This window comes from Coturnix japonica, chromosome 10 (assembly GCF_001577835.2).
Source record: "Coturnix japonica isolate 7356 chromosome 10, Coturnix japonica 2.1, whole genome shotgun sequence".
Lineage (NCBI taxonomy): Eukaryota > Metazoa > Chordata > Aves > Galliformes > Phasianidae > Coturnix > Coturnix japonica.
The window spans coordinates 15,289,320-15,317,052 of NC_029525.1; the positions used below are offsets into that span (position 1 = coordinate 15,289,320).

Below are 27,733 nucleotides of genomic sequence, written 5' to 3' on the forward strand. Positions count from 1 at the left end.
GAATATTCTGTATTGCAACTACATTCTACATGCGCAGAAAAGCAGTGCCATGAGTTCAACAGCTGGTAACATCAGAGGGAGAGGCAAATCCAGAGGCAGCCATGAGTACCTGATTTTACTACTTCTGTACTGAATTTCAGTGTATTTTCCTCTTTTTACAAAAGGAGATAAAAAGACAGTGGTTAATACTCTGAAGACAATCAGTGTATAACATAAACTTATCTGCATACATTTTTTCTGATGCTTGTCTATCTAAGCAACCTCTCCTCACAGATATTTATTTTTCTTTGGTATTCCATGCAAAGAAGGGATGCTGGTTCTTCAGGATGGGTAAGAGAAATGGAACAAATGCAGTCATATTTATTAAGAATAAAAACCCTGGTTTATGTTAGCCTGGTTTCCTGATGTTAATGTTGTGTTTTGGGACAATAGTCGGAAGGAGACTCATAGTGGGTTGGAGTTTTCAGTGTGTTGATCTTTCTGATTTGAACTCTGTTTTGCCAAAGCTTTTGTGGTCCTGAAAAACAGGGGGAGATATAATTTACAGTTTATTACCTCCACACCATTTGCCACTTTAATTTTGTAACATTTACAGAGGCTCCAGAGAGGGTATACCTGCAAGATATTTAATGGCATTGCATCATCTCCTCGAAATGATCAAATGATGTATGACCACTTCTGTAACTGTTTGCTGTTATTACTTAAGCACGGGACTTGACCAAGATCATTACTGATTTTCTTCGTGTGAATTAGGAATAAAACTAAAGGTGAGCATATTCTGTTCTGATTTTTCACTTGCTGCTTTGATTAATCATAGAGGCGGTGACGCTGGCACACAATCAAATCTCAGGCAGCGGCTGTTAGACCAGTGACACATCTGACATTTAGCAGAGGAAAAAGTCTGAAGAGTTAGTTATCTGAACTGCTGCCCTGGGAACTTTCCAACAGTTTGACTCATCTGTCTTTTCCATCAGGCATTTGTGTGACTCTTGTTCCTACATACCTCAGAGAAGTGCAAAGGAACACAGATTCTAACAAGATGCAAAAAGATGCTCAGCCAAGAAGAGATCTAATTAAAAACTCACTGTGAATATGTCAGCAGTTTCTTGAATTGCTCTCAATCCTTCTTCTTGTTGTGGATGCAAAATGAGATTTATAAATGAGGGTTATGTAATATACTGTTCAACAGTATACGTTTCTTGGACCCTCATTGGAGTAAACATCAAAATAAAACTCAAATGCACCTACCTTCCACCTGTATATGCAGATATCTTGAAAAATACTGTTACTGTGATAATACAGTTAGCCATGTGGCAATCAAACTGATCAAGGAGGTGGCTAATTTCATTAAGCCTCCCATAAAAGTGTTGCCTCTGGACATCTGAATTGAGATACAATTGTGCTTAAGATAACTGTATTTGCTACCTGAAGAATGGGAATTGTATTTATTATAGATGACTTTCATTATACAACGATGTACATCTGTACAAATACTGGTTGTTACTTAGCTGTTGTTGATAACACAGATCAGGTTCTGCTAAGCAGGGGTTTTTGATGAGAGCTTGACAGAACTTTTATAAGGTGTTTTGTTCCAGGCAAGTGAAGTTGCAGAGCCTTAGAAATTTGCATTAGGCTTTTTAGAGTCGAGAAATTACTGCAAAATCTTTAGACCACCAACCAAAGCTTTAAGAGAATACCTTGAAAATGAACAAGTAAATTCCATATTACTTACTTTAATGCTTTTAAATCTTTGCTTTGAACCTATGACATAGTGTTACTCTTTTCCCTCATTCACCATGGTGACTTTATGCAAGCCAAGGAGTGCTTAGATGAACTGAATAATCTGGGGTTGCAATATTAGAAAAAAATAGAGTAAAGCTTGAAAAGAGAAAACCAAACCTTTGAAGAACAAAGTATGTGTTGGTTTTTTTTCCCTGTTCACAATTGACCTGTTCACAAATGACCTGTTCTTGAAGATTATTTATCTTGTCACATAAGTGATATTTCCTTGTTGTGTGCAGCATGTGCTACATGCTGTACCTGTGGATAACATGGAGCTATTTATCTAGTGCCTGCTTCATCCACATGTTAAGAAAATAGTACAAGATACTGATTTTTAATGACTAGACGTACGGTTGGTTTTAAACACAATACTATAATATATGATATACTATATACCATAGTACTATATACTATACCAACCTTTAATATCACTTTTATCAGGACAATACTAACTTAGAAGTTTTCAGACATTTATCTTTCAAATATCTTTAAAATTTCAGTGATTCTGTGAAATAGAAGTGATAGTTCATACAAAGGTGGATCTTATTCCTCTAGTGGGAGGAAGTCTTAATGCCTTCAGTTCACTTGTTCTAAACGTCAGGATTTAGTTTCAATATATAATATTATATATATATATATATATATATATATATAAAATAAATCCTTGACAAGAACCTCAAAGAACTTCGTGTGGCAATAACTAAGCCACTACATCTGAAAAATGTGTTTTTTTCATCATCTGACTGACTGTTCATGGTATAACACACATCTAAGGATCCTGCAGTGTTTGGGAGAAAGAAAATGGATGACAGAAGTAGGAGGAGAAAAAGGAGGTCCTGGAATGTGGTACTATAAAAATATGCTACAGAACATTGGAGTACAGATATATTATTCTCTCTGTGAATCTTCCTTTGACAAAATAGTCAGAATACTGGATGAGGTGAGAGAATTGCTGTAACTTTTTCAGTGAGCGCTGATTAAAGCTGCTTGCTGCTAAAGCATCATAGACTCAGCTTCCAATTTGCTTTTTATACAGAAGAGCCAGCCCATCTGGCACACTCAAAGCTACATCTGGAGAAACTTCTATTCAAAGAAATTCCAGGCAGCCATGCTAGAAACCAGCCCTGCAGCTGCTGTTATAATGCAGACTGAACAGTTAAAATAGACTACAAAAAAAGCCTATGCTGACTATTGGTTTCATTTTTTGAATTCTGAGTCAGGCAACATTTGTGGCTTGTGATCAGCTCTAAAAGTTTTGTCTTATTGTTAGATGCTGCTGTGAGAAGCATTAGATCAGTTACTTCAAAGGAGTAGTTTGAACAACCCTTGTTAAAAACTCTTTCCATAAGAAAATGCTCAAACCAAAAAAAAATGTTTCAATTAGACCAACAGCAGCACTCTACTATGTAGAATATAGAATCTTCCTGCAGAAAGAAAAGATCAGCAACATGTGGAAAAAAACCTGTGGTAATCTATGTTCTATTATTATTTTTTTAATTGAAGCAAGCCATGATATATCAACAAAGCAAACATAATTTTATGAAAAATTTCCACTATGGAAATGCCCTCCTAGCACGTCAAAAATCTGCACAACATATTCAAGACTCTTCTCTTGTGCATGGCAATAGCTCAGTGTATCTGAGGTAACCCATTGCCTTCAACTTGCATTAGCACATGATTGCTCATAGCATCAGTACATGAACAAACTAGTAATGAAGCAACACAAATATAGTGACATACCACATAGATAATAATAATAATCATAGAATCATAATTGCATCTTGATTTCAGTATCAATTATGAAATTCAAATAATTTGGTCAAAGGAAGAAGACAAAATTATTGCAGATGTTTCTCTTTATCTTTTCTATCACTATTCATGGTTCACTGGGTGGAAAATTACCTTATTTTTCTGGAAAGGCTATAGAAAAAAAATACATAGATACTCACTGATACTGATCAACTGTGCTGATGAACAAAGATGGCCAAGCTGTTGTAACGTTCTTTGCCTTTTTTGTTTTGAGGCTGTAAGAAATAATCAGTAATGATTCTCAGTTGTAAAGAATTATTCTCATTACACACCTTCATCTCCCATGAAAGAGTTCTGTAAGTATTTTCCAGGCACCCAAACAAAAACTAAATGCAGTCTATTGAATTATATAAAAATGCTTTCATTAATTATTATCTAAAACATCACAGAATTTAGTTTTAATGCTGAGATTTTTTTAATGCAGATTTTCAACAAATTTTGGTAAAAACATTCCAATCCTAATCATTTGTTTTTAAATTTTATTTTGAATTCTTTGATTTGGATCTGAACAATAGATGGAGAGCACCAGGAACAACTTTAGAAATACTTATTTAAGAATTTCTGAATTTTGAACGTTTTCATTATCCAAGATGGTAATGTAGATTTAGGGTAGGAGACTGACAATGAGTGATCTTGTACACTTTGAAGGATGCATATGTAACTTCTGCATTCCATTTGTTGAATTACAAACAACAGTGAATTGTTAATGGCTGTACCTCTGACTTCACATTTTCCTAACTGAAAATAGAGCAGAGAAACATTCAGCTTGGTCCCGTTCAGAAGTAAATAGTCAAAGTGTTTCTGCCTTCTGTGTTCCTATTACTAAGAAGCATTAAATTTTCTTCTTGACTCATGAGAGTTACCTAATATCCATATATTCTTGTTTAGAGCATTAGCTCACTTTCTAAACCCTTGGCATTTGGGCCAGTCTATAACTGGTACCTCAGAGGCAGCTATTTTAATCTTTCCTATGATCAGTTGTTCACTACCTGGTTAATTTAAGGAACTCTTTCTCTCATTTTACTCATGTGATGCAAGTAGAAGTAGTATTATTCCAGGGACTCCTTACCATTATCTTAAGTTTGTGAAAGGCAACTCAGCTCAGTGAAGAAAAGCGCAGTCATGTTCTAATGCATTCTGTGATATTAGTTAGTACATTCAAATACAAATATAAAAAGTCCCTTCCTAGTTTGTTGTACTCAAGCACATGCTATTTTAGGCTGACATTTTCAAACCAGGCCTGAGGGAGTTAGATGTCTAAATTAAATTCAGTTTGACTGATTTGGACATTGAACATCTCTGAAATAAAATCTTAGTGATGGACACTGCTATTCAGCAGCACAAATGTACATCTACTGTTATTTTCTAACAAGATGGCCATATAATTGAACTCAGACTTGAAGACTAATAATTTAGGCGATGAACACGGAATATATATACACTGGATGTGAAAAAGCTGTAGTGTTGTTTTGAGCTGCTTTGATCTGAAGATGATATAATCACTTCCAATAAAAATATTACTGTTTTGTTGATCTCAATATATACATATTTTATTGAGTGATAAACAAGCTTTTCATTAGATGGTTCTCTCATGAAAGGGAATTTATATTTTTAATGCTTGCATTTTGATGGTAGAGATTAAATGTTGAAAACCAATAGTACTGAACATAATCCATATTAGATTTCTGTTCACTGCTCAGACTTGTATTATACAACGTTTTTGGACAGAAGTGTGAAAAGTAGGCTGTGAGCAAGAATTTGGGTTCTATTCCCATATCCTCACTTATTTATTATAAACAGTTGAGCAAAATGACATGAGCATTCTGAATCCAAGTTGAGTCATGTCTCAAATGAGTTTAAAACCAAAACAGCCAACAGGATAATGAAGCATAGTAGTGCTTATGAGCTGTTTGGGGATTGTCATGTCAAAGGTGCCACAAAATCACAATATTACATTTTATATATTAACTTATAGGGAAAGTACTAATGTGTTTTACACTGCATAAGGGATGACGTATATAAACATGAACTGTAACACCAGAAAGTTTACAGCAAAAAGAATTGATTCTAAAATAACTGTGAACTGTTGAATATCAATACTCTTATTGTTACTGAACTGACAATTGCAACCTGGGGAAGATGGCAGAGTTAAAGAAATGTCTCTCTGCCTGGTGCCCGCTGTGTTATGCAGAGTCTGTTTTCAAATGCTCTTAAAGAACACAGTCTGGAAGGGGCTCAAGCATTGAAAAGCAAAGAGGGAAACAATTCCAAACAAGGCTGCCTGTGTGCAGCTCTGTCTCTGGTATCTCCCTTTGAAGGTTTACACTGAAGTACTCTTTGTCTCACAAGCTACTTCAGACGAATATCATTTATGGAAAGAGCTATAAACAAAAGGCAAATGTCTTGAATGCTTTTCAGCGCTGAGGAGAAGTGTTATTACTAAAGTCTGACACTGTCCACCCTGGCAAGGCCAGCCCAGCTCAGGTTATCATTATCTTTCAGATCAGAATATTCGAAAATAACTACAATATTGTCATCTTTTATACTAATTCATTGTGCAAACAAAAAAAATCAATACTGAAAAAAAGTCAGAATCTCTCTATCATAGCTCTTTCAGCATTCTAAATCTATCTAGAACAGTTACCGAAAACAGCATTTAAAACTAGGAATTGAGAGAAAATGTACATTAGAACAGCTTAGGGAATATAATCACTTGTGATCTGTATGTCCTTGATGTATTAGAATGTGTACTACAAATAGTCAAAGTGATAACATGAGAACCTTGAAAAGTGACCTCAGAATTGGCATCTATGCCCTTCATGTATTCAGGCTAAAGAGTCACACGAGTGTAAGCACTAGAAAATCCTCTGAAATGAACTGAAATATAGGGTGGGTGAAACTGCCAGCATGTTCTACCTAGATGTGCACTATTACTTCAAAAGAATTAAAACTGCATAAACCCTGGAAGTTCTGGGAGCTAATTTACCTGTGTGAACCTTTCTCATCAGTAATGTTAACTGTGAAAATCAGGACATTGCTTCTAATGCCATCTGCAACGAATTGTCATCTGGAAAAGACAATAAAAGTCTTTGTAGAAAGTTCCCACCCCTGGGAATGATTCCTCACAGGACTTCTGTGCTCTAGGACAGAGTCCCATGTATTTTTTAATTTTTTCACCCTCTTTCTTCAATCAACATAACAGTTAAAGGACAGTCTGACTGAAGAATGTTTTCTGGCTGCAATGAGAGCAGTAGCTTTTCTTATCCTTTTAAGGAAGTACTCTCTGTGTTCTTTAAGATTTGTAAATAGCTCCAGGAAATTAAAGCACTTTAAATTCTCAAGTAGATAATACAAATGACCAGTTGCAATTAGCTTGGAAAAGAGCTGCCTGTAAATCTGTAGCTAGAATTTATACGGTACTGCAGTCATTAAGTACTGCTAACCTTATCAGTTGCACTGGTGAATTTGACTTCAAATTATGTGTCATTTTGAAATGTTTATCATTGTCCTTTCACTGCAGATTCCGTGCAGCTGTAGAGTCCCAGCAGTGTTACCATTCTAATCCAGGCTTTATTCATAGTGATGTATTAGCCTGAAACCCAAACTCTGATGAGCATGGAGGCTATATAAGGATTCCTGCTTCCCTTCCAGGCAGGGCTAGATACAGAGGAGTACTTGTGCCCAGGTCCTGTACCTAAGAGCTGTGTTTATGCCCACAGCTAGAGCTGTACAGAGCAGTCAGTATGAGCCCTCTTCTGAGTATAGTGCGGACAGAGCCAATGGTTGATTGCCTCAGAGCTGCAGCTTGGCTCAAATGGAACAGAAACCAAAGCAGCGAGGTGCTAATTGATGGAGGGGGCAAATCCATTTGTAAAAACAACAAAACAAACAGCAAATCCTGCAAGTCTGCTGACGCCTGTCATGAGATGGGTTGGGAAAGTCAAATAGTGCTCGGAAGGGGTTTTATTTTCCTTTCATTTGTTTTCCTTTTATAAATCTGCCATCCACAAAACTTACATCACCTTCCTGTCTCTGGTCATTTGAAATAGCCTTTTAAAATATGCATGAAACTACTAGCAGCACTTTTATGATCCAATGAAATACAGAGCAGAAATCATTCTGTACAAGTATTTTCCCTGTACACTGCATTTAATTGGTCAGCTTGAACCAGATCACCAGTGCATGCAGGAAAATTAAAGGATATGGGCCTATCTTTACTTCTGTGTGACCCTGTCTGCAATAAAAGATTTTATAGAAAGATTTTTAAGTAATTTCTTCAGCACTGCAAAATCTGTATTTTATCCTGGCTCCTTCTTAATGCCAACTCCTACTAAATAAGCAGAGCTTATTCCTAGTGCTAACATTCACTGCAATTTACAGTCACAGCTTTGAGAGATGAGAGTCTGTTACAACCCCCCAGACATTTCTTGTTATTGTACTTGGAGCTTTAATTTGGAGTGCAATGGATCTCTGCGTTAAGATGAATTTCAATTTTGCTGAGCATGCGGGTTTATTTGCAAAAAGATCCTGCCCTGTTCTAGTTTTTGTATTAGTAAAAGCATGGAGAAATATTGCCTCACCCAGCTCATGTATCAATGAGAGGCTTAATAGAAAGGGAAAACAGCAAAGTCTTCCTTACTTACGTAACTGAGTTACTGCCATTCAAGGGAAAGTGTATTTATTGCAACAACGGTAACAACAAAAAAACTGGGCAGAATTTTGAAAACCTTAAATCAGCAAGATGAATTGCATTGAAAATTCTTAGTTTATTACAGACCTTCTAAATCTGCCAGATTCAAAATTACTTTTAAACTAATACTAAAGTTGTGCAAACGTATTCTTCTCTCAGTTCAGAAGTGATCTTCCAGCAAGGACTGGAAGTGTTTGTTGTAGTGCTCTATAGTGCTCTGACAGACAGTGCTTCAGGCTGAAAATTCTGTCCCTCAGGGCAAAACTTCCTCCAGGAAAAGGAGAATTCCCCCTACGTCCTGTACCTTTTGTGTTTTTTGAGCTCTGCCACCAGGTGTAGAACAGACTCAAACACTTTAAACTGCAACTGAGGTCAGAACACTAAGTCTCATCTAATCACTTGTGCTGCGATGCTTTTATGTACTAAACTTTGCTCCTTTCTCTTTTTTCACTTATATTTCGATGTGCTGCTTTGCACTGATCCTTGACTTTGTCTTTGTGTGAGGAAAAATTTTGTCAGTAGTTATTTCATGTCCTTTCAGTTCGGTCCTTTTCCTAAGGAGCGGAAGGAAAATGTTTGGAGATTTTTCATACACAAGGGATTCACCATGCACCCTGTATTGCTTTGAAAAGTCACGTAGTAAAGAGGTGTGGGAGGGAACATGTGCAAATGGAAGAAAAATCTTTGCATCATTAACACAGCTTTCTGTACAACTGAGATGGCGAAATCTTTGAGAGCTGACCCCCTCTTCAGGAAACAAAACTTATCCTGTCATCAACCCATACAAATGTGATGTATGCTGTTAAATGTTGGCATACTAAACTCCATAAATCTTTTATGGAAGCGTCCCTCTCCACTTCATACTATCACAGCAGCCTATCAATTTCCCAGCTTTCCATATTTGTTGAAGAGTGTATTATGACTATGCAGACTGATTTTTGAAAACAAGGTAGAGGCCAAACAGTGCTGCATTTACTGTTGCACTGGTACACTGACAGGCATGTATTCTCCAGCATCTGTGAGTGCTTTGTATGTAGCTGTCTAACTGGCTTCCGTTTTATAAAGAAACAAATATATGCTGTGCTTCTTTTGTGACCTGTACTGGTTTGGCTGCTGTAATTTGTATCTGCGGATTATTGTGAGACAAGTGCAACCACTCACTAAAGGATAATGGTTCTAAGCACACCAGTGTGTATTTAAGAAACTTGAACTCACTGAGTATGACTTCAGTTCTAAAAGCACTGGGCCACTAGAAGGGTTTATTAGATCTAATTACTTCACTGTCACAGAATTATGGGCTATTAATTCCTAGAAGAGAGTGAGGGGCACATGACATTTTTTCCCATGCCATTGGTAAAAATGAAAAATGGTTTCAGCATGAAGGTTTATTCTCAGTCAGTTGAAGTTACTCTGCATCTTCATTTCTGATTCCGAGTGGAGACAAACTAGCTCTTTTTGTCATACTGAGCATTTAAAGCTGTTATGGATGTGGTTCAGAACATTTCCCTAGGAGCAGAGCCAGATGCAATGCCATATTCTCCAAAACACTTCTTATGTCAAGGAAAATTGAAGTTAGTACCTGGTATTCTGCCACAGTTTTATAGTCTGGAAAGATCTTTATCAAAGTTAGGTTGCAAATGGTACAAAACCAGGGAGGAGATAAAAAGAACACGTATGTTTTCTAAGCACCACTCACTGCCAAGCTGTTACTAACCACTATCTTAGTCTCTCCCTGAGCCCACTTAAATATTATCTGGATTTTCTGCCACCTGCTCATTTTTTAACTGCTGGACTTTGCACTAATGAAGTGCTCAGGGATTCACACTGAATATTTCTGAGAAGAAGCAAAGCCCATAACAATAACAAATATGCATTCTCTTTGACTTTTCTAGTTTGCTTTTGAACACTAAAAAATCTGCACTAAACAGAATGCAGTCTTGAATACCTCCAACATGTGGAACACCCAGACATACATTCAACTGCTCCTACTGTGTTCAATAAAAGGACAGGTCAGACCCCAGCTGTAACCAAAGGGACGGCTCACACAGAAAGGAGAAAGCCTCTGAGCCCTCTGCAAGCAAATCTCCCACTGGGCTCAGGAACAGATTTCTATATCTGACTTCAATATAACAGGTCCCACAGTACGCCTGCATAAATCAAAGAGCAGTGTATACACCACACTTCCCCCCTTCACTATTTATACTCACTGGGAATGAAAAATAGCTCACCACCTGCCTCATTTCTATCATAACGTAACAGGTCACAGAGTTAACACCCTTCTGATACAAATGGCAGAATAAAATCACAAAACAATCACTCTTACACAGTCAAGATATTTGGCACCTCACTTGGAACTTTTCCATAAGGAATACAGGCATCTCATAAACACGTAGAAACGTGATTTCAAGTATGTGTATTATATGTAATAAAAAACCCCAAACCAACAAATGCAGCACACTTGGAGTTGAATCTTGGATGCACTAAAATTACAGACCTGCGAACAAGGACATAAGGATTCAATATTTTAGCCAAACTGAAGTAAATCCTGAGGAACAATGGATCCTTCCTGAACATTTGGAGTCTCTCTTCACGGTATATCTTTGTTATGACATACTGAAAAGCATGGGACTTCTCTCCCAGAAAAAGTAAATGGCTAAGAGGAGATAGAAAATGATGCTTGCTAGCAATAGTTGTATCAGATTGGAGAGATGAACTGGAGTGAGTCTGACAACTGGAAGTAGGACAGCTTCAGAATAACCTTAAAGCCACTTATTTCAGGTGAATGAACAACAGTGTTTGCTAGGATTAGACCCAGTGTATCATTAAAAATACTCCAGAAACCAAGTGCAAACTCAGCAAATGTATGGGCTGTACTCAGGGGAAGTGCAATGAAAGCAAAGGGAAAGCAGATCTCGGGCCTGGAAGAACACAGAAATAACCACCACAGCAGCTCAATGACAGCAGAGGGCAGCAGTAAAAATAACAATTACTATTGAGGTTATATAAAAGGAGACCAAAGAACATGTCGTACCGTTTGCAGCCTGAAACTAATGAACAACCACAGGTTGCCTAAATTTGTTGCTGCTTTTCTGGTTTAACGTCAAACAATCTGTCAAGTTTAAGAAGTTTCATAAAGTGAAATCCAAAATATCAAGAAAATTGTATTCATTAACGCACTTGTCATACAGTGATATCGGTGAAAAGCAATACTTGTTTAGTTGAAATTAACTTGGTTGTCTTGTCAACAAATGTAGCATAAAATATTGCGGTATCATTTACTTGTGCTGTTATTAGCCATTAAAGGTCTAACAATGTAATACACACTGGAGAGGTAGCTCACTTGTTACCTCTGCGGTGATCTTATATTGAGATTTCCTACTGGAGCAGAGGCAGAAACATTTGTTCTGCCCATTGTTTTACCTGCTCAGTGCATTGACAGAGGAATTTGGTTCCTGGGATTTCAGTGCAACATTTTTCTTTTTCCAGTTGAGATGAGTTATATCAATGGGAATTCAGAACTGAGCAGAGACTGCACCATCAGAGCCAAAATCTACTGCTCATGTATCTTGTGTTAAGGTTGTTTCAAACTGTGAGCACTTTCCACTACTTTATACGGAGTCTAATCCATAACACAATCAATGTAGTTATCAGGATTTTTTCCTCAACTAATGAATAAAGCCCAAATTGGAATTTGGCAGTTTTAATATAATATTCAATTATCAGAAAAGATTATTTGAACCACAGCAGAAAAAACACATGAATTTCTTTCAGATTTCTTTCAAATTTAGGCATTAAGATGTTTTCGTCAGCATTACTGACACAATGAGACAAGTCAAGGTGAAGAAGGAGGCAGATCAACTTTAACAAATACAAGAACGAATGAACTGCGAGAAAAAAGAAACAACAAAAACACAACAGTCTTCAACTACATACCCACAGCAAATACTGCCATGCTGGTACTCGGCAGACAGGAGCTCCCTCTGCCGTCCAGACTTTGGTACTGTTCCAGAAGGCAGAGTTTAAGCTCAGGATGTAGGGATAACAAACCCATGAAACAAAGCAAAACAAAGAAATAAAAATGTAGAAAATATCCTAACTTCTCAATATTTTCCCAGTGTTTGTGTGAAAGCTGCGTATATTGCAAAAGCATTATGTGAAACATTGTACTGAGAAAATGAGATTAAGTCGAGTTATCAGATATGAAACAATGAATTAAGAAAATGTAAACTGAAAAAGTAATAGTAGTGCCAACAGCACATATTGTCTGTCTAGTAAAGTGGGAAAGTAAGTTTGTTAATGGCTCAGTCTGTGTATCTGGTGATGATATGAGGCTGTCAAACTCCTGTTAGAAGAAAAGTGTAAGTCATTGCTTTTCATAGATGAGGGAAGAAGCCACCTGCAATGCTGCCATTTCAATAGACAATGTCAAATATCCTGAGCTAGGAAAATATGTGTTAAACAGCTTCTTCTTCCATTTGACTATGAAAAAGGAGTTATCAAGCTGTGAGATCTTGCAAATGTACCACACAGTCCAATTGCATCTTACCAAAGTTGTTTGTCTCAGGTACCAACCTTGTGCTAAACATCTGATATTGAAGAATCATCCCTTTTAATGCACATTGTATAGGTTTGGTGCAAAGGTGGCCACCAGAGGAGCTGTACCCATTTGCTCCAATTACTGTATTTGTTTCAGTAAAGAACTGAAGACATTGGCAACAGCAAAATGTCTACACAGACCTATAAAGCTGTTGCATTTCAACACAAGGTTTAGTATTTTCTCCATGTAGACGCTGATGAGATCAGTCATCCTGAGCAAGATGTGAATTTCAAGACCTTTTGTTACCTGCTCCCATAAGCACAAAATTAAGAATCACACCACAGTTAAGAGAGAATAACCTGGTACTTAACTTAGCAAAGGGTTTCCCACTAGTCCCTCTGGTTGGATGGGAATGACTTGGCAACAATGAGCCAAGCATTCTCCTTAATGGAAGATCAGATTCCAGCACTGCCTGTTCTGCTCATCGTTTTTAGCCTTGTGACTACACAGAAAAGACTTTACACCTGTGCTGTTCAGGATCAGAACTTCAGAGATCAGCTTGCAGATCTGAGATTGTAATGCCTTTAATAACCACTGCACAGAATTTGATGACATAACCTTGGGAAACCACGATCACATCAGTTAGGAAAGAAGAATCAGATTGAGAATGAATGAGTGCAACAATTGCAGGCTCTGCAAAACAGCAGATAATCTAAAGTGACTGCTTCAGAAGGACAAAGAAATAGTGACATGTGAACACTCACAGCAGATTAGGAGGAAAATGTAATATAGTTGAGATGGGGAAGGATGTTTGTCTTGGCAAAGAATGGTTTCTCTCTTGATACAAAGACTCGTCTGCCAACTGAGCAGTCTGGAAAGGATCATACACTTTCCTCTTTATTGTCAAATGGGAGAAGGCTTTGTAATGAACTGGTAGTAGGAACCCCCACACTCGGAATATAAAAGAGATCATAGAAACATGGGATGGCTTGGGTTGAAAAAGATCTCAAAATCATCGAGTTCCAGCCTCCCTGCAGTGGGCAGGATCACCAACCAATAAATCAGGCTCCAGCTCAGGCTGCCCAGGACCCCATTCCATGTGGCATTAACAAGTAATTAACAAGGAAATAAACGTAATTGCTGTCTTTATAGTCCTGAAGTGCTGGTGGTATAAATGCAGGCCACTCGACTGCTATTGAACAGAATGGGAAATATGTATATATATACATATATATATGTGTGTGTGTGTACAGTATAATATGATAAAAATGGAGAATGTTCAATTTTGTAGGACTTTTTTATTTTTAAATTTCAAGTTCTGTCAACAAAATTCAACATATTCACCTGGAAATACCCAGTGATGCTAAATGTACTGAGTGTGAGGGGATTTGCTGTCATTAACCTCCACAGCCTCTCTGGGCAAACTGTGTTCCATCAACCGCGTATGTAAAGAAGCGCTTCGTGACTCTTCCCAGCTTCACCTGGACCACCTACCTCAGCAGTGAACTGAAGGCCATCTCCTGGTTCATGTTCACACACAGGACACTGTAAATATCCGATAGAACAAGCTGAGCCCTGTGTAACACCACAAGAATTCAATCAATCTTCCCGGGCCCGCCCCTCACAGGCCGCCGCCGCGTGGAAACTCGCGAGATCCGCCCGCTCCGCCCCCTTGTTTGGAGCCGGAGGTGGCGCCGTGTGGGTCCGGTGAGTGTTGGCGTTGTGTGGCGGTGTCGGGCTGTATGAGGGCGGTATCTCCGCTGTTTTTACCTGCCGGGAGAGCACGGTGCTTATCCCGCAGTGTGAGTGCGAGGCTTTCCCGTTCCGAGCTCCCTTTCTGTCCGTTCCTCAGCCCCCACAGGCCTTCTCGCCGCTCCCCTCACGCGCTCCGGCCGGGGGCCGCTTGTCTCGGTCATTCGGAGCAGTTTTACCTTATAAGTTGTGCACGTTTTTATCTTTTCCATGCTGTGTGAAGCAGCCGGGATTCAGCCCTCACAGCAGCCAAATCAGTTCCTCACCGAGCTCCTCTGTTCCTCAGTGTTCATCAGAAAGCTGTGGGACGTTTATGTGCCTGTTTTCTGGATGTTTTCTCTTATGTTTTTCATATAAAGAACTCAAAGCTGAGAGCTGTGCTATCAAAGGGGGAAGAAAAAACACTGAAATTGCTTCACTTGTCATCAGGGAAAGATGAGCTTTTCCTTTTCCGTTTCTTGTGTAGTAGCAGCTGGTACCCAAATATTTATGCAACATGTGCATTACAAGTCCTATTTTTTTCCTTGAGTTATTTTAATTCTGATAGTCAGTGTGGGATTTGTAGTGGTTTAATGTCTGCTGCCACAGACCTGCAGCTGACCTGTACCCTGCCTCCTCAAGGCAACTGATGGAGGTGCCTTTTTCTTACAGTGATGTTTCTTAGATGTAAACTCTAATTATAAAGAGTTATACTGGTACTGTCCAATCCCATGGAGGTTTCTTAACGCAATAATTGTTTGCTTACAGAATTGATCTTAGCACTTCTTGAACAGGGTATAAGGTAAGACTGGAGAGGGTATACAGGATGTTACAACCCAGCTGTGATTAGTAGCACCTATGGCACTTGAAGGCAATAAATGCTGCATTCTTCCAGAAGGGCATAGGTCATTTCTAAGAGCTGCTTGTCTGCAAATCAGTCAAATTATTCCAGCTGATGTTGTGGTTTGGTTTACACGTATGGTCCAGTTCTCCATCCTCAGCTGAGTTTCACTCACAAAGATCTGCCTCAGGTGACACTCTTAGTGATAGCTCAGTGCTTTCACTTCCTTACTAGGTAAGAAGAGAAATGCTTCCATCAGTAAAGCAATAAACTAACAGGCCAGATGTTATTGATGGAAAGCAGTTGTGATTCCTTTTTCTTAATGGAGATGAGCTTATACACGTAAGGCTATAGCAAGCTTTTAACTTTACTTTTATAAATATTCTGAATATATTCTGAGTTTTGAGACAGCTTAAAGGAGGCGGCATTGCTTTTATTATCCAAATTAATGCAACATAATGACAACTAGAATCTTGTTTGTACCTTTGAGATAAGCTAAATAAAGCCTGGCTTCACATGCAGGTAAATTAAAAATTAATCATCATGTTTCAGTTTTCTGGCTTTGAAGTCATTGGTAAAGCTGGATACTTCGTTTCTGTTTTCTAGGACTGCTACAAGTCTGCTGTCACAGCTACGGCTGATGCTGCAAAATTTCAAGTTTCTCTTGTATTAATTATCTTCTTTTCAGATGGTCTTATTTGCTTTCCATCCCAATACCTTATACAAATGATAACAAATGATAATGCTTCCCCGTAATTTTATGTGGGAAGACTTAACAGACTTTTATAGCCTGTTGTCAACGTTGGCTTTAAATCTACATGAGGATGTTTTTAAGTCATCCAAGCACACGTCCTCTGATAAACTGTGCATTTTGCTGATGATCTGTGCATTCTTAGCACACACCACAGAGTAGATGTAGAATATCAGTGGTGGGTAGGAGAGAGATTTCTTTTTTTCCTCTGCTGATGTCAGCTATGGCAGTACTATCTGAAAGGTCAATGGAAAATGATTGGGGAAATAAGAAGCGTTGTTTCATCGCCTATGCCTTAATATCTATTTAATGCTGATCTGAGCACATTTGAACACTATGCAGAAAGTGCTCAAAAGGTTGCTTCTAATGTAACCGATGGTGTGAATGTTCTGAGTATGTATTGAATGGAATGGCTGTTTTGATAGTTATAGATAACTAATAGTCTGACTCGCAAAAAGATTGCATGGCATAACCCTTAATACTGTCTTGTTCTCTCTTCTTGTCTCCTAGAAATGGACCTGATCTTAGAAGATGCAGTGCACTAGATGTGGTGTTTGGAACAGAATTAGTCATGGCATCAGAACTATGTAAAACAATCTCTGAGGCAAAGCTGGAAAAGCACAAGAATTTGTTCCTAAATTACAGAAATCTGCATCATTTTCCTTTGGAGTTACTGAAGGATGAGGGGCTGCAGTACTTGGAGAGACTTTATATGAAACGAAATTCTCTGACCACATTGGTACGACAACTTCTTTCTTGTGATGTTTACTGTCTCATTTTGAAAGAGGAAAGATGATTTACAAAATGGTTTAGCAAATTTGATCCTGAATCATGTGATCCCTTGTGAAGTACATACAACATGTGTGGTTGTATTATGTTCTAACTTGGATGGATAAGGTAGGGTATAATAAAGGAAATCATATGCCTTTGTATATATTCTGTTGAAGCTCTTAAGATCCAATGCTGTTGTTTTTATTGGTCTGTGTTGCATGCTTTTTTTTTTTAACTGGTAAATCTTGCTCAAAATATCAGTGGTCACATCCTTCTATTGTTAGGAGATGCTGTGCTGTCTAGTCCAGCTACATCAGGCTCAACAGCTTTGAGCTTTGTGTATATCTTACTGTAAAGGCAATGCCAATCCCAAAATCTAATTCTAAGCTTTCTGTTAAAGTTCCAGTTGAAACTTGTTTTCTGTAATCTGCCAACAGTAGGAAGAATAAACCACTAACTCAAGGGTTGAGGGGTGGTGGTTGTTTTTGACATCTCTTGCCTTAAGTAGTAGTTTTTAAAGCTTTGACAGTGATGCGTTAGAATTCCTTAATAAAGGCTTTGTTACACAGGGCAAGAGATGAAAGGATTCTGAAGGTTTTATACCTTCCTCCATCTTTGAAATCAATTAAGTTTGCAAGTGCTGTAGAAAGTTACTTTGGTATTTCTTGGGCAAGACTTTTTGCTTAATGATTTAATGGAATCATGGCATTCATGGTTAAAAAGTAAAACTGCTTTAAAAATTAACCTGGAAGTCAATGATTGCTTAGTGATGTAAGACTCATGAAGGTTGCACTACTCAAAAGATGGAACTAACATGGAGAGTTTTTGTCTACCACTTTTCTGTGTATCTACTGGTTTTATTTTTCTTAAGGTAATTATAATTGTAAGTGAGTTGTGAGATAATGGAACTGAAACAACACTTAAATTTGCCTGAGCAAGATCTACATTTTACTTTCAAACAGCACAAAATATAGAATTAGTATTCAAAGTGACCAGGATAACTTTCTCTTAATGTGACTTGGTGGAATCTTATTCAAGTGCATAATGTTACAGCTATGACTTGGGTACCCAAAATTGGATCTAACAGAGCATTTATTCAGCAGAATGCAGGTTGGAAGTTGTAGTAGACAAAAAATAGGTGAAGTCAGCAGCGTGTTCCCCAAAAAGGCACAAGGCTGCACAAGGGTCAGGAAGATGTATAGCACGCCTATATCCCAACTTAGTATTGTACCTTCCTGTTTAGTATTTGACTGATAACGTTAGCATTTTAGTGATCCTGTTTACCCATCTATAAAAAGAAATGAGTGTGCTTTCATGGCACTGTCAGAAGCATGAACTAGCCGTATCAAAAGGCAGTTGTTCTCACTTTATTAATTCAGAATGTGCAATGCTTTCCTGTTGAGACGGGATCAGCAGGTTCACTTATTCAGATATGCCCTCTGAGGGTGAGGCAGACTTCCCTCAGCTGGTGGCAGAACTGATTATTCATCCATCATTGTTATTAGTTGTTGTGTCTACAACAAAGACCACAGTCCCTGTCACTGAGTTTATTCCTCAGTGGATGAACCACGAATAGTTCCTTTTAACCTTAATGTTTTTGTGGGATGTTGTATTGAAAGGATCTGACTTAGACCAGTTGTTTTTTGTGGCATTCAAGAAGACGAATTTGTGATAGATATTCTAAACTGTACAGTTGTAAACTGTGGAGTTGTTCCTCTCTTTTATCTCTGTATTTTAAGATGAAACAGTTAAAAACTGGATGTGTAATGTGGAAATGCTTGTATTTCAGATTAGTGTCCTTAATAGAATAAAGAGTTTGGGATCGAAGAGCTACTTTTTTTTTTTTTTTTTTTTTTTAATATCCTTAATTTGAATGTTGATGTATTTAATTTGGATCTGAGCATGCTGCAGCCATTGTGTATTTTTCCCATATTAAGTTTCTACTCTCAGCAGCCTCCCGTGCTGATAAATGTACGGCAGCAAACCTTCCAGTAGGTGGCAACAGCTGATCAGTTTAGCCTGATTCTTGAGTCTGGAGGTCAGCTGGTTCATTTATTACAGAACCATTTCTGCTGCTCAGTTAAAAACAAATATGTTTTTTATTATGTGTGTGCTCAAATCTAGCACGTAGTGTGCTTGTTGTATGAAAATATCATGGTAACTTTTTCAGGTTTACATATTTCTTCGTAATAAATTTATAAAACAATCTTAACCTTTAACAATCTTAAGTATGATAACCAACATTTCAAACTTAGCAAGCCCGTTTTGTGGTAGACGTTCTTGGTTATAAATGCCATCAAGGAATTGAATTGCAGCTATAGATCAGTAATTATGAAAATGATAGCATGTTAACATGCAAATATGGCAATTTAGTTGTTGGATTTGGCGTGCCTGACTTTATGGTTATTGATTAAGGTACACAGAATTTTTAGACCTTAGTTTACTAATATCACAAAATAATGTGTTAATATGAAGGTATCTTGCATAGATCTTGTTCCCCTTTAAGTCTTTCCCTTCAAGTCTCAGCTTCTCAGCAATCTCTCAGCCTCAACTAATTCATTTTAAAACTTTGCTTTTGAAGATATATTACATTTCATCTTTTCAGCCCCAGAAGTCCTCATACCATTTGCTTGAGGATACATTATTGTCACTTCTAGGCTGTAGTTCAATTTTACTAATGAATTGTTCTTCCTTGAAATATCCCAGATTGCACTGGTGGAGAATATGTGGGGGTGTGGAAGTAGGATATTGTATGCCAACATTTTGTTGCAGTTCTTCTGTCACTAGCTGCTAACATGTTTTAGTGAGCTTAGTAAAATTAGTTGGGTACACAATGTGTGTGTTTGTTTTGAAACCTAAAAATCTCTAACTCTTTTTCAGCCAGAAAACCTTGCACAGAAGCTTCCAAACCTCGTGGAATTGTGAGTTTGTGTAGGAATTCTAATATATTCTTATTGTGCTGGTCCATCTCAAAATAGTTTTGTAATGTATTGCTGTATATTGCCTGTCTTTTATAAAGTAAGGGTTCTATTGGAGGACAAAAAAGGTGCTTTTTCTATGTTTTCAAGTGGTGCTGTATCCAGATATGTTCAGTGTGTGGATTTCATATGTTGAATAATGAGAACTGTTATAGAAATGTCCACGCTGTTAAGGGGATAAAAACACCTACCCCCAGCTCCTGTGTAAACTGTTGTAATTCTTATATAAAGTACTTGAATGCAGTGGTTGTGATAGAGCCAGAGCCCATCCCTGGCTGTGCATTGCCACTCCAGCTACAAGAGTCATAATGACTGCAGTCTTATTGGCTGTAGAAGGTGGTCTGTGCAGCGTGGCTTTTTTCTTTTCTTAATCAAGACAAATAGGAGCAGGAATAGGCAAGTATGAGTAGTAACAACTGAAGATAGAATAGATTATCCCGTTTAGTCCAAAGAGGGGACATCATGTGAACTGTTCTGTTTTGGCAATTAAATTGAAGTTGTCAAGTCTGAGCCAACAGTTTCCCTCACTCCCTATTTTTTGTTGTTGTTGAGGTTATGTTGTCCTTGCTTAATAGAATTGGAGGACGGAGGATAAAAGGGACATTCCCATATCCCACTGTAACTCATTTTTCTAACGTTTGGTTTGGTAACTGATAGACCACTGATTCTATGTAATGAAAAGCTCCAAACAGGAGGAGGTGTGTATCTGAATAGCCTACTGCATTCAGCTGTCTGATCTTGTCATCTTAATTTGGTCCTTGAGACCACACCTTTCTGGTACACGTGACCGGTGTATAATTGAGCTGTTTTGTATGTCACTGCAGTCTCCAACTTGCTTAAGTAACAGTCTTGTCTCATCATGCTGGAGTCTTAAGAGTTTGTTTATGCTGTTGAGCAGAAAAATAAATACTTCATATACTTGGTGTTTAATGATTTGCCATGGGGCATCAGGAGATCTCCGTGCTATCTGATGATGCCTTTAGGGAAGACCTGTGTAAATTATTACTTAAAATAATATCTTACAAACACCTATCATAAGAGTGATAACTAATTAGCAATCATAGCTGTACCACCATTATTCTGTATGTTCTAGTGGTTTACGAAGAATTGCAGTGCGCTTGTGATTGTGTAGATTTAATAGCACAAGGCAGTGTTTGAACAGGCAGTAAGAGCTGCTCATTGTCAGAGAAGAGACCACAATATTTTCTTAAAAAAAAAAAAAAAAGTTATAGACAAATTTAATAAAAATCTGTATCAATTTCACTGTATGTTTTTAAGAACTTTACTGTTGTCTATTTCTGTATATATTGTGTTTGTCATACTGGGAGACCTGTTGTAAATCCTTATATGCCTTTTCTAATTTACCTGAGTGAAATAGTCAGGAGTATTTCTGGGAGCTGCAGCTGAAATGAGTAGGAGAATTCTCACATCAAGGCTATAAATGAAGGCTTTCACAAAACCATCAGCAGTCCTTTATTTCCTACATTTTTACAAAACTTCCTGCAGCTTTTAAAGAAAAATAAATGCTACACGCAGTTGAAATGTTCTTTGCTTCTATCTGCCTGAAAAAGACAAAGCTGCTACTTCTGGGAATGCTGTTTGAGTAGAACAGAAAAACAAACTTGTCTGTAACGTTTTTGTGTGTGCCTTTGGCAATTCAGCACTGAGTGCTCAATATTCTTCACCAATGTATATCAGTACTTGAAAATTCTATTAGTGTTGTTTTCTACCAGAGCCATTTGTTCATTTGCAGCCATGTTGATTTTATGCATCAAAATTAAAATAAGAGAAACCCACGTTGCTGTAGGAAGTGAGTGGCAGTGCAGGGAGAGCTCCAGCAGGGGGTGCTGAATATTTTTAGTGAGAGAGCTGGTCTCAGTAACTAAGTGACAATGGGCAACGTTGGGTTTTTCTTTGGAAAAATATACTCTAGAGCTGAAAAATTCAATTAAGGTGACTGCATCATTTTTCTCCAGTCAGGTAAGGTGCAAGATTTATTTATTTATTTTTCTAAAGTACAGAGAGAAATGTTTCTAATTGGTATAGTTTGTGCCAGTTTTGTTTTTGTTGTTTTTTTTTTCTCTTTTCTTGTCTTGCATTCTGTGTGGGAAAACCTGATGATCAAGTATGGTTGACTTTACTTATTCTGTCTGCTTCATTGTTTTTCCTTCCTGTTTTCTTCTTGTGACTCTCAGAACTGAGGCCCATTATTGTAACTGTGAATGTTCCATTTGAAATAATTGTTTGTCATTCTGTTTTATTTATAAGTTTATCATTTATTAGTTTTTACTGAAACTTAAGTACCTGTCCATTGCCAGTTTATGTGGTGTCCACAGCTTTTTATGGTCATAAAGAGGAATGGCTTTGAGGGTGTTCTTTCAGTCTGAAATTGGATATTTTGCAAACTGATTATGTAGCAGAAGTCCTTGAGGGTAACAGGTGGTGTCCTCTGCTTTTTTTCTCCTCCTCCCAGGTACCTTCATTCAAATAACATAGTTGTTGTACCTGAAGGTAAGTAATCTACCAGCTCACAATAAGTGGCAGGAATCATAAAATATTCATTTTTCTTCTTTGAAGAGGCCTATCTTTTCCTTTATTTTCCCATAAAACATTAAAGACTTTGATATAAAACATACCAGTATAGCTCTTAGTTGATAATATTCTTGTTTATGTTACATTAAATTCTTCTAATGAACTCTCAAATACATTTGAATGCTGTTTGCTTCAATTCTAATTGAAGAAACTGGAGTAGCTAAATGGCACTCTACAGAAACAAAATCTGGAGTGTCTTCTGCTCTGAGCTGGTTACAGTACTCTGTTGGTTTATGTCATGACTTTTGAAACCTGAAATCAGGAACTTGTATTAGTCTTCTGTGCATTAAATGTGGAGTTCTATGTCCAACTTCAGTAAAGTACCTTAAGCTCTGTTGGATGGATGCAAAGGAATGAAAAAAACCAAATACAGAGCAGAATCACTTGAGGAGAATCTAGAAATGGAAGTATTGTGTCCATCACTTTTCTTTTCCTCCCAATCTCACTGCCAGCAATACAGTTTTTTAGATGAGCATTTTCATCAACTATGTCATTCAGTTGTCAGACTGACTTTAATGCGTCAAAATCTGCTGATACTTAGGTGTAAGGTACTGTGGCTTTTTATCCCCTCGTAGTCCTATTAAGATTTTAACATTACTGTTGGGTCACATTCATGTTTTAATCTGTTCTCTCACAAGCCATTGGCTCCCTCGTTAAACTGCAGTTTCTGGACCTAAGTGATAATGCCCTTGAAATTGTGTGTCCAGAGATCGGTCGCCTGAGATCTTTACGTCATCTTCGTTTGGCTAACAACCAGCTGAAATATTTACCTGCAGGTAAGTACAAACTGAGTATTAAAACAATGGCAAAATGCATTTGATCTTCTTTGGCACTGTGATTTGTTCTAGGTTTACTCAATCTTAGAGATTAAGCATGGCACAACCTGAGTGTAAAGATGAGGTAGGGGTTACCATTGCAGAGTACTGTGCCACATGAACTTATAAAGTAATAAGCTGTACATAATAATGTGCAGTATTGATGTGAGGTGGAGGAAAATTGTGTAAATTATTTTTGAGGAGGAAAGTATTTATGTAACAGCTGTTGCCATTGTAACAAGAAAGTCTTGAAGTTGCTCAAGAAGACACAAAATGCTGATGACAAATGTCATTATGATAAAATGTTTCTTTGGATTTAACTGAGTATAAAATATTCCAGTCTTCCTCCTATTTTTTAGCCAAACAGCCTCATACTTTTTCAGAAAAGACACGTGTCCAATAGCTTTGCCTATGGCAGTTCTACCTCAGTATGGCAGTAGATAACAAATGATGGTCTTACTGGCTTATAACAAAAAAGCAAAATTTATTCCAAGTAAATGTGACACGGAGTCAAAAAGTTGGCCATAGGCAAATGTTGAATGATTTTTTTGTTTGTTTTCTAAGTACTTTGATAAGCAGAAGTACCCGATTTCTCTTCTTCCATCTTCAATCCATCTGTCCAGATCAGACAACAATTCTTGAATTTTTTTCACTGTTTCATTTTTTCATTTCTCTCTGGGCTATTTGCCTTTTCTGATCTGTAGAGAAGATAAAGTATAATGTCAGTATTTTAATAAACAAACTGGTGTAACTTAGTCTAACAAGTTTAGCTTTTGGTACTAATTTGAGCTAAATTTTAAGCATGACTTTTTAAAGTCCATGTGGCTTGTTTGCAAGAAGTATACTGCAGTTGTTCTTTGAAGTCTTGTTTGCAGAAATCTAGGTAGTCCTCTCCTTGTACTTTTCTAGGCATAATAAGCTTTGTAGAACCAGTCAAAGAATGATTATGATTAGAAAGGGAAAATAAATTGACTTTGTAAATGCTCTGGAATGAAATTAGATAAACCTGTTAAACATTATGACCTCAGGCCAGTAAAATTTCCATCAATTTTAAGATGTCCTACATTCAAGAGAAAGCAGTGTTTTGAATGTGCTTTATGTTCCTCAAAGATAATTTACCTTATGGTGCTGTACCATGAAAGAAAGACTTGTTCAAAGGAAAAGTGACACGTTTGCTTCAAAACTTCACACATAAACTTAAAAAGGTTCCAAGAAAAGACTACTTTCAAAAGGATAATTTACATTACTGAAGAGCTGATTTCGAGTCTACCACATTTGGAGGTGGTATCAGCAGCATGTAAAAGCTTCATTTAATTTGTTCTGAAGTTTACAAAATTTTGTACCGGGCATCATCAAAAAGTGATTTTTGGTTTGAGTGTATGAAAATTTTGCGTGTTTAAAAAGAATACTGTTGCTAATTTTATACTGGAGAACCCATTGACGTCTTTTCATTGTTTCTGTGATAGAGTACCACCAGTGTATGCACATGTCTTTACTGCTATCATTCCTAATCCTGTCTGTTCAGATGGTGTCAGTGTCATCATGGCTGGATGTCACACAGCAGGAGCGTTACCAGTCCAAACAAGATTTATCTTTCACTTACACTGGAGAATGTGCCCAGCTAATCTACTGCACTGAGTGTTTCTAAATGTAACGTTTCCTGAAGAGTGCTTTCAAGCACATTTTCTTAGGCTCACGTGGTCAAACAGTGAAGATTTTGAAGATCACCTCTACTTAAATTTGAAAATACCATTAATATTGAACAATTGACAAAATAGAGCAAAGTAAAACAAGCAAAGTTAATAAAACAAAGCTCGGGTGAGGTATGATTTCACTGCAGTATGTTATTATACTGGGTTGTTGTTAACTGCTTTCTTCAGAGCAGATACTGCATTGCAATGCGTTAGGGAAAGACAAACCTTGATTTTTCTTACGTTGTAAAATAAGTTACCATTTAAGATAGAGTTTGGCTTCTACAAATGCAGCTTGTGCTGAGTGTAGAAAGCTGCTTTAAAGAAATAGTTCTCAGGTAAAAGTGATGGTCACTTGCAGAAGCAACTTCTCAAAACTGGTGATGATCATTTCACCTCAGACTTTGTCCTACGTAGATACAACACAAATGGCAGTGAACTGTTTATCCCAGCAGGGATCCAGTTAATAAAGGTTGATTGCTATTCATCTTGTGTAACCAACCTGCAACGTAATGATGTCATCACATAAAAAGCTGACTTCAGAACTGTTGGCCTGTCGTTCCTCTTCTCTTTCCCTTCCCAGTGTCTGGTGCTCTAAGAACTCTCAACTTTTGTTGAAACTACATGGGTATTTGTAGCAACTTATTGAGGGTACTAATAAATCTTTATTATGACTGTGCAAACATTTGGATAGCAAATAGTTTCTCATAATCATGTAGTTAATGATGCTTTTCTTTTGGACTTCATATTTTTAAGAATGACTCTGTTTTATGTTCTTTAATTGTGACTAAGAATTGAAGGGGGGAAAAAAAAAAGAATAGCATGTGGTGTTTAATTATCTGTTTTTGATGGGATTGTTCCAGCTTTGCTATTAACGCTCATTAGTATTTTAGTGTTGCCTTACAGAAATTCAGCATAGCTTTTATCTTTAAACATTTGAATCAGCATGTGAAATGAAGCCTTCATGAAGATGTTTGTTTTCAGTAGATTGTAGATGTTTTTCAGACTCTAATAAAGATTGAGCACGTGCTGCTGTTTACCCTTAGTGTAAATGGGCAGTAAGGTTTCAGTGTTTACATATTTGTTCACATAAAGTTTGTGAGAACTGAGTAACTGGAAGGCTTGTCTTCTGGTTCAGGTTTAGTCATGTCTGCCTAAGTAGGTTTGAGAAGTTGTCTTGAGAAGATGTGAGGGAGAATGTTGAAAAAGTATGCTGGCTGTATGAAAGGTGTACATTGCTAAGGAAATTAGACCATATTGGACTGGTGAGGGGAAAGGGGGCAGTAGTTGAAGCATGGATATTGTGTTTCTTGGAGATTAGAAAATGCTTTGTGTACTGTAGTGTTCTTGTAGTGTAAATAACAATCCTACCTTTGTGCTTAGCAAACACTGTGAAGTCGGTATCACCTGTTGATAACTTTTTGCACTTTGGCCTCTGAGCACATTGTTTTGGTGGTTGGATGCAGTTAAACAGTGTGACTTCCCTCATGCATCTTGACAGCTCTGGAAGGTGACTAAGTTGAATTTGGTGAGAAGCAAATGGAAAAATTGTCCAGAATGAGCATATTGAAATGGAACATGAAATAGCAAGAAGAAAATGCTTCGTGAAATGCTGTTGAAGTCGTGTTTTGTATGTTCTTTGGTAAGGTTAATAAATGGACCTGCTTTTGTCTAATGCAGAGTTAGAGTATCTCATCTGTGGCAACTGAAAAAAAATTAACTGAAAGACCTTCTCTGAGACAAGAGCTGCTTAAAAGAGCTGCAACTAAGTCTAAAGAAATGAACATGGTGAGAATGTTAGTACTTACAAGAGTTCTCCTGAGTGCCCTTTTCTACAGCATATCTGTCTACAGCATGAAGTCTGTCTACTACAAATGAAGTCTACAGCATTCATTTTGTTTTGCAAATGGCAGACCTGGGGTCTTTTGTCCTCAGCAGCATATCGGTTCTTCTAGTTGACACTGGAAAATGTAATTCTTGAACATCGCACTTTCTGCTGTTCAGCTGTGCCACTTAAATCCTTCAAATTCGTGAGGACCATTTAGAAACACTACTGGGAATATGTTTTGAAAAGTCTTAGTTGTAGCGTAAGTGAAAGATGGATTGTATTGTTATAGTAACTCTATTTTAAGAAATTTCTCTTTACTCAGGGAGTTGGTGTATTATTTTAATGTAGGATTTTAGGTAGGTCTATTTGAGTGTGTTGTCTTTAGTAAATTTTCTGTCTCTTACTTAGAAATGACTGCTTAGACTTGATTTTCCTTTAGCCTCAAAGTTTTGATGTGATGATTTTTCAACTTCTTGGTCTTGTAGTTACTGAATGCATGTTTGGACAGCAAATGACTGAAAAGAAGGTGGGTTATACTCAGGTGGACTAATGTTTTGTGTTTGACAAGGATTAGACTTGTACTGCGCACAGCTTGACAAATACTTCCCCTTAGAAATGGCAAGTTGTAGCATCTTGTTCAAAGATTTAATTAAAAATGAGGTTATGTTTACTCAGCACATGTTGGAGTTAATTATAGATATACTAAAATGAAAAGCTTCATGTTTTGCCAAGTCAAGAGCAAAAGCTTAAGTAATTATACAAAGAATAGGGTATGGTTTATGATCCCAGCACATCTTTAGGCAAAATTCCCTTGAAGATGGAAAAGTGTGTGTGGATATATAGCAGCAGTTGTCTTTATAGGGGCTACACAAAAGTTTCCCTTTGTGTTTGCTGTCAGAAACAGTTCTTAAATGCTC

General features: G+C 37.4%; 1 protein-coding gene and 1 long non-coding RNA gene across 5 annotated transcripts in view; one reads left to right on the forward strand and one right to left on the reverse strand.

The window, feature by feature from the left end:
- LOC107318868 overlaps window positions 1–14,427 on the reverse strand; it is a 49,112-nt gene extending 34,685 nt beyond the window's left edge. Inside the window, exons 1-2 of the long non-coding RNA XR_001557559.2 lie at window positions 14,313–14,427; window positions 3,732–3,806 (exon numbers count right to left, since the gene is read on the reverse strand). This is a non-coding gene — a long non-coding RNA (uncharacterized LOC107318868). The remainder of the gene's footprint in view (window positions 1–3,731; window positions 3,807–14,312) is intronic.
- Window positions 14,428–14,433: 6 nt separating this feature from the next.
- Window positions 14,434–27,733, forward strand: part of LRRC28 (leucine rich repeat containing 28) — a 48,173-nt gene continuing 34,873 nt past the window's right edge. Inside the window, exons 1-5 of one of the 4 annotated variants that reach the window (XM_015873180.2) lie at window positions 14,434–14,525; window positions 16,652–16,880; window positions 19,793–19,833; window positions 22,364–22,401; window positions 23,121–23,258. In XM_015873180.2, the coding sequence (XP_015728666.1) occupies window positions 16,713–16,880; window positions 19,793–19,833; window positions 22,364–22,401; window positions 23,121–23,258 (385 nt within the window). In that variant the 5' untranslated portion in view covers window positions 14,434–14,525; window positions 16,652–16,712. The other 3 variants (XM_015873182.2, XM_015873181.1, XM_015873183.1) reach the window with 3 other exon arrangements.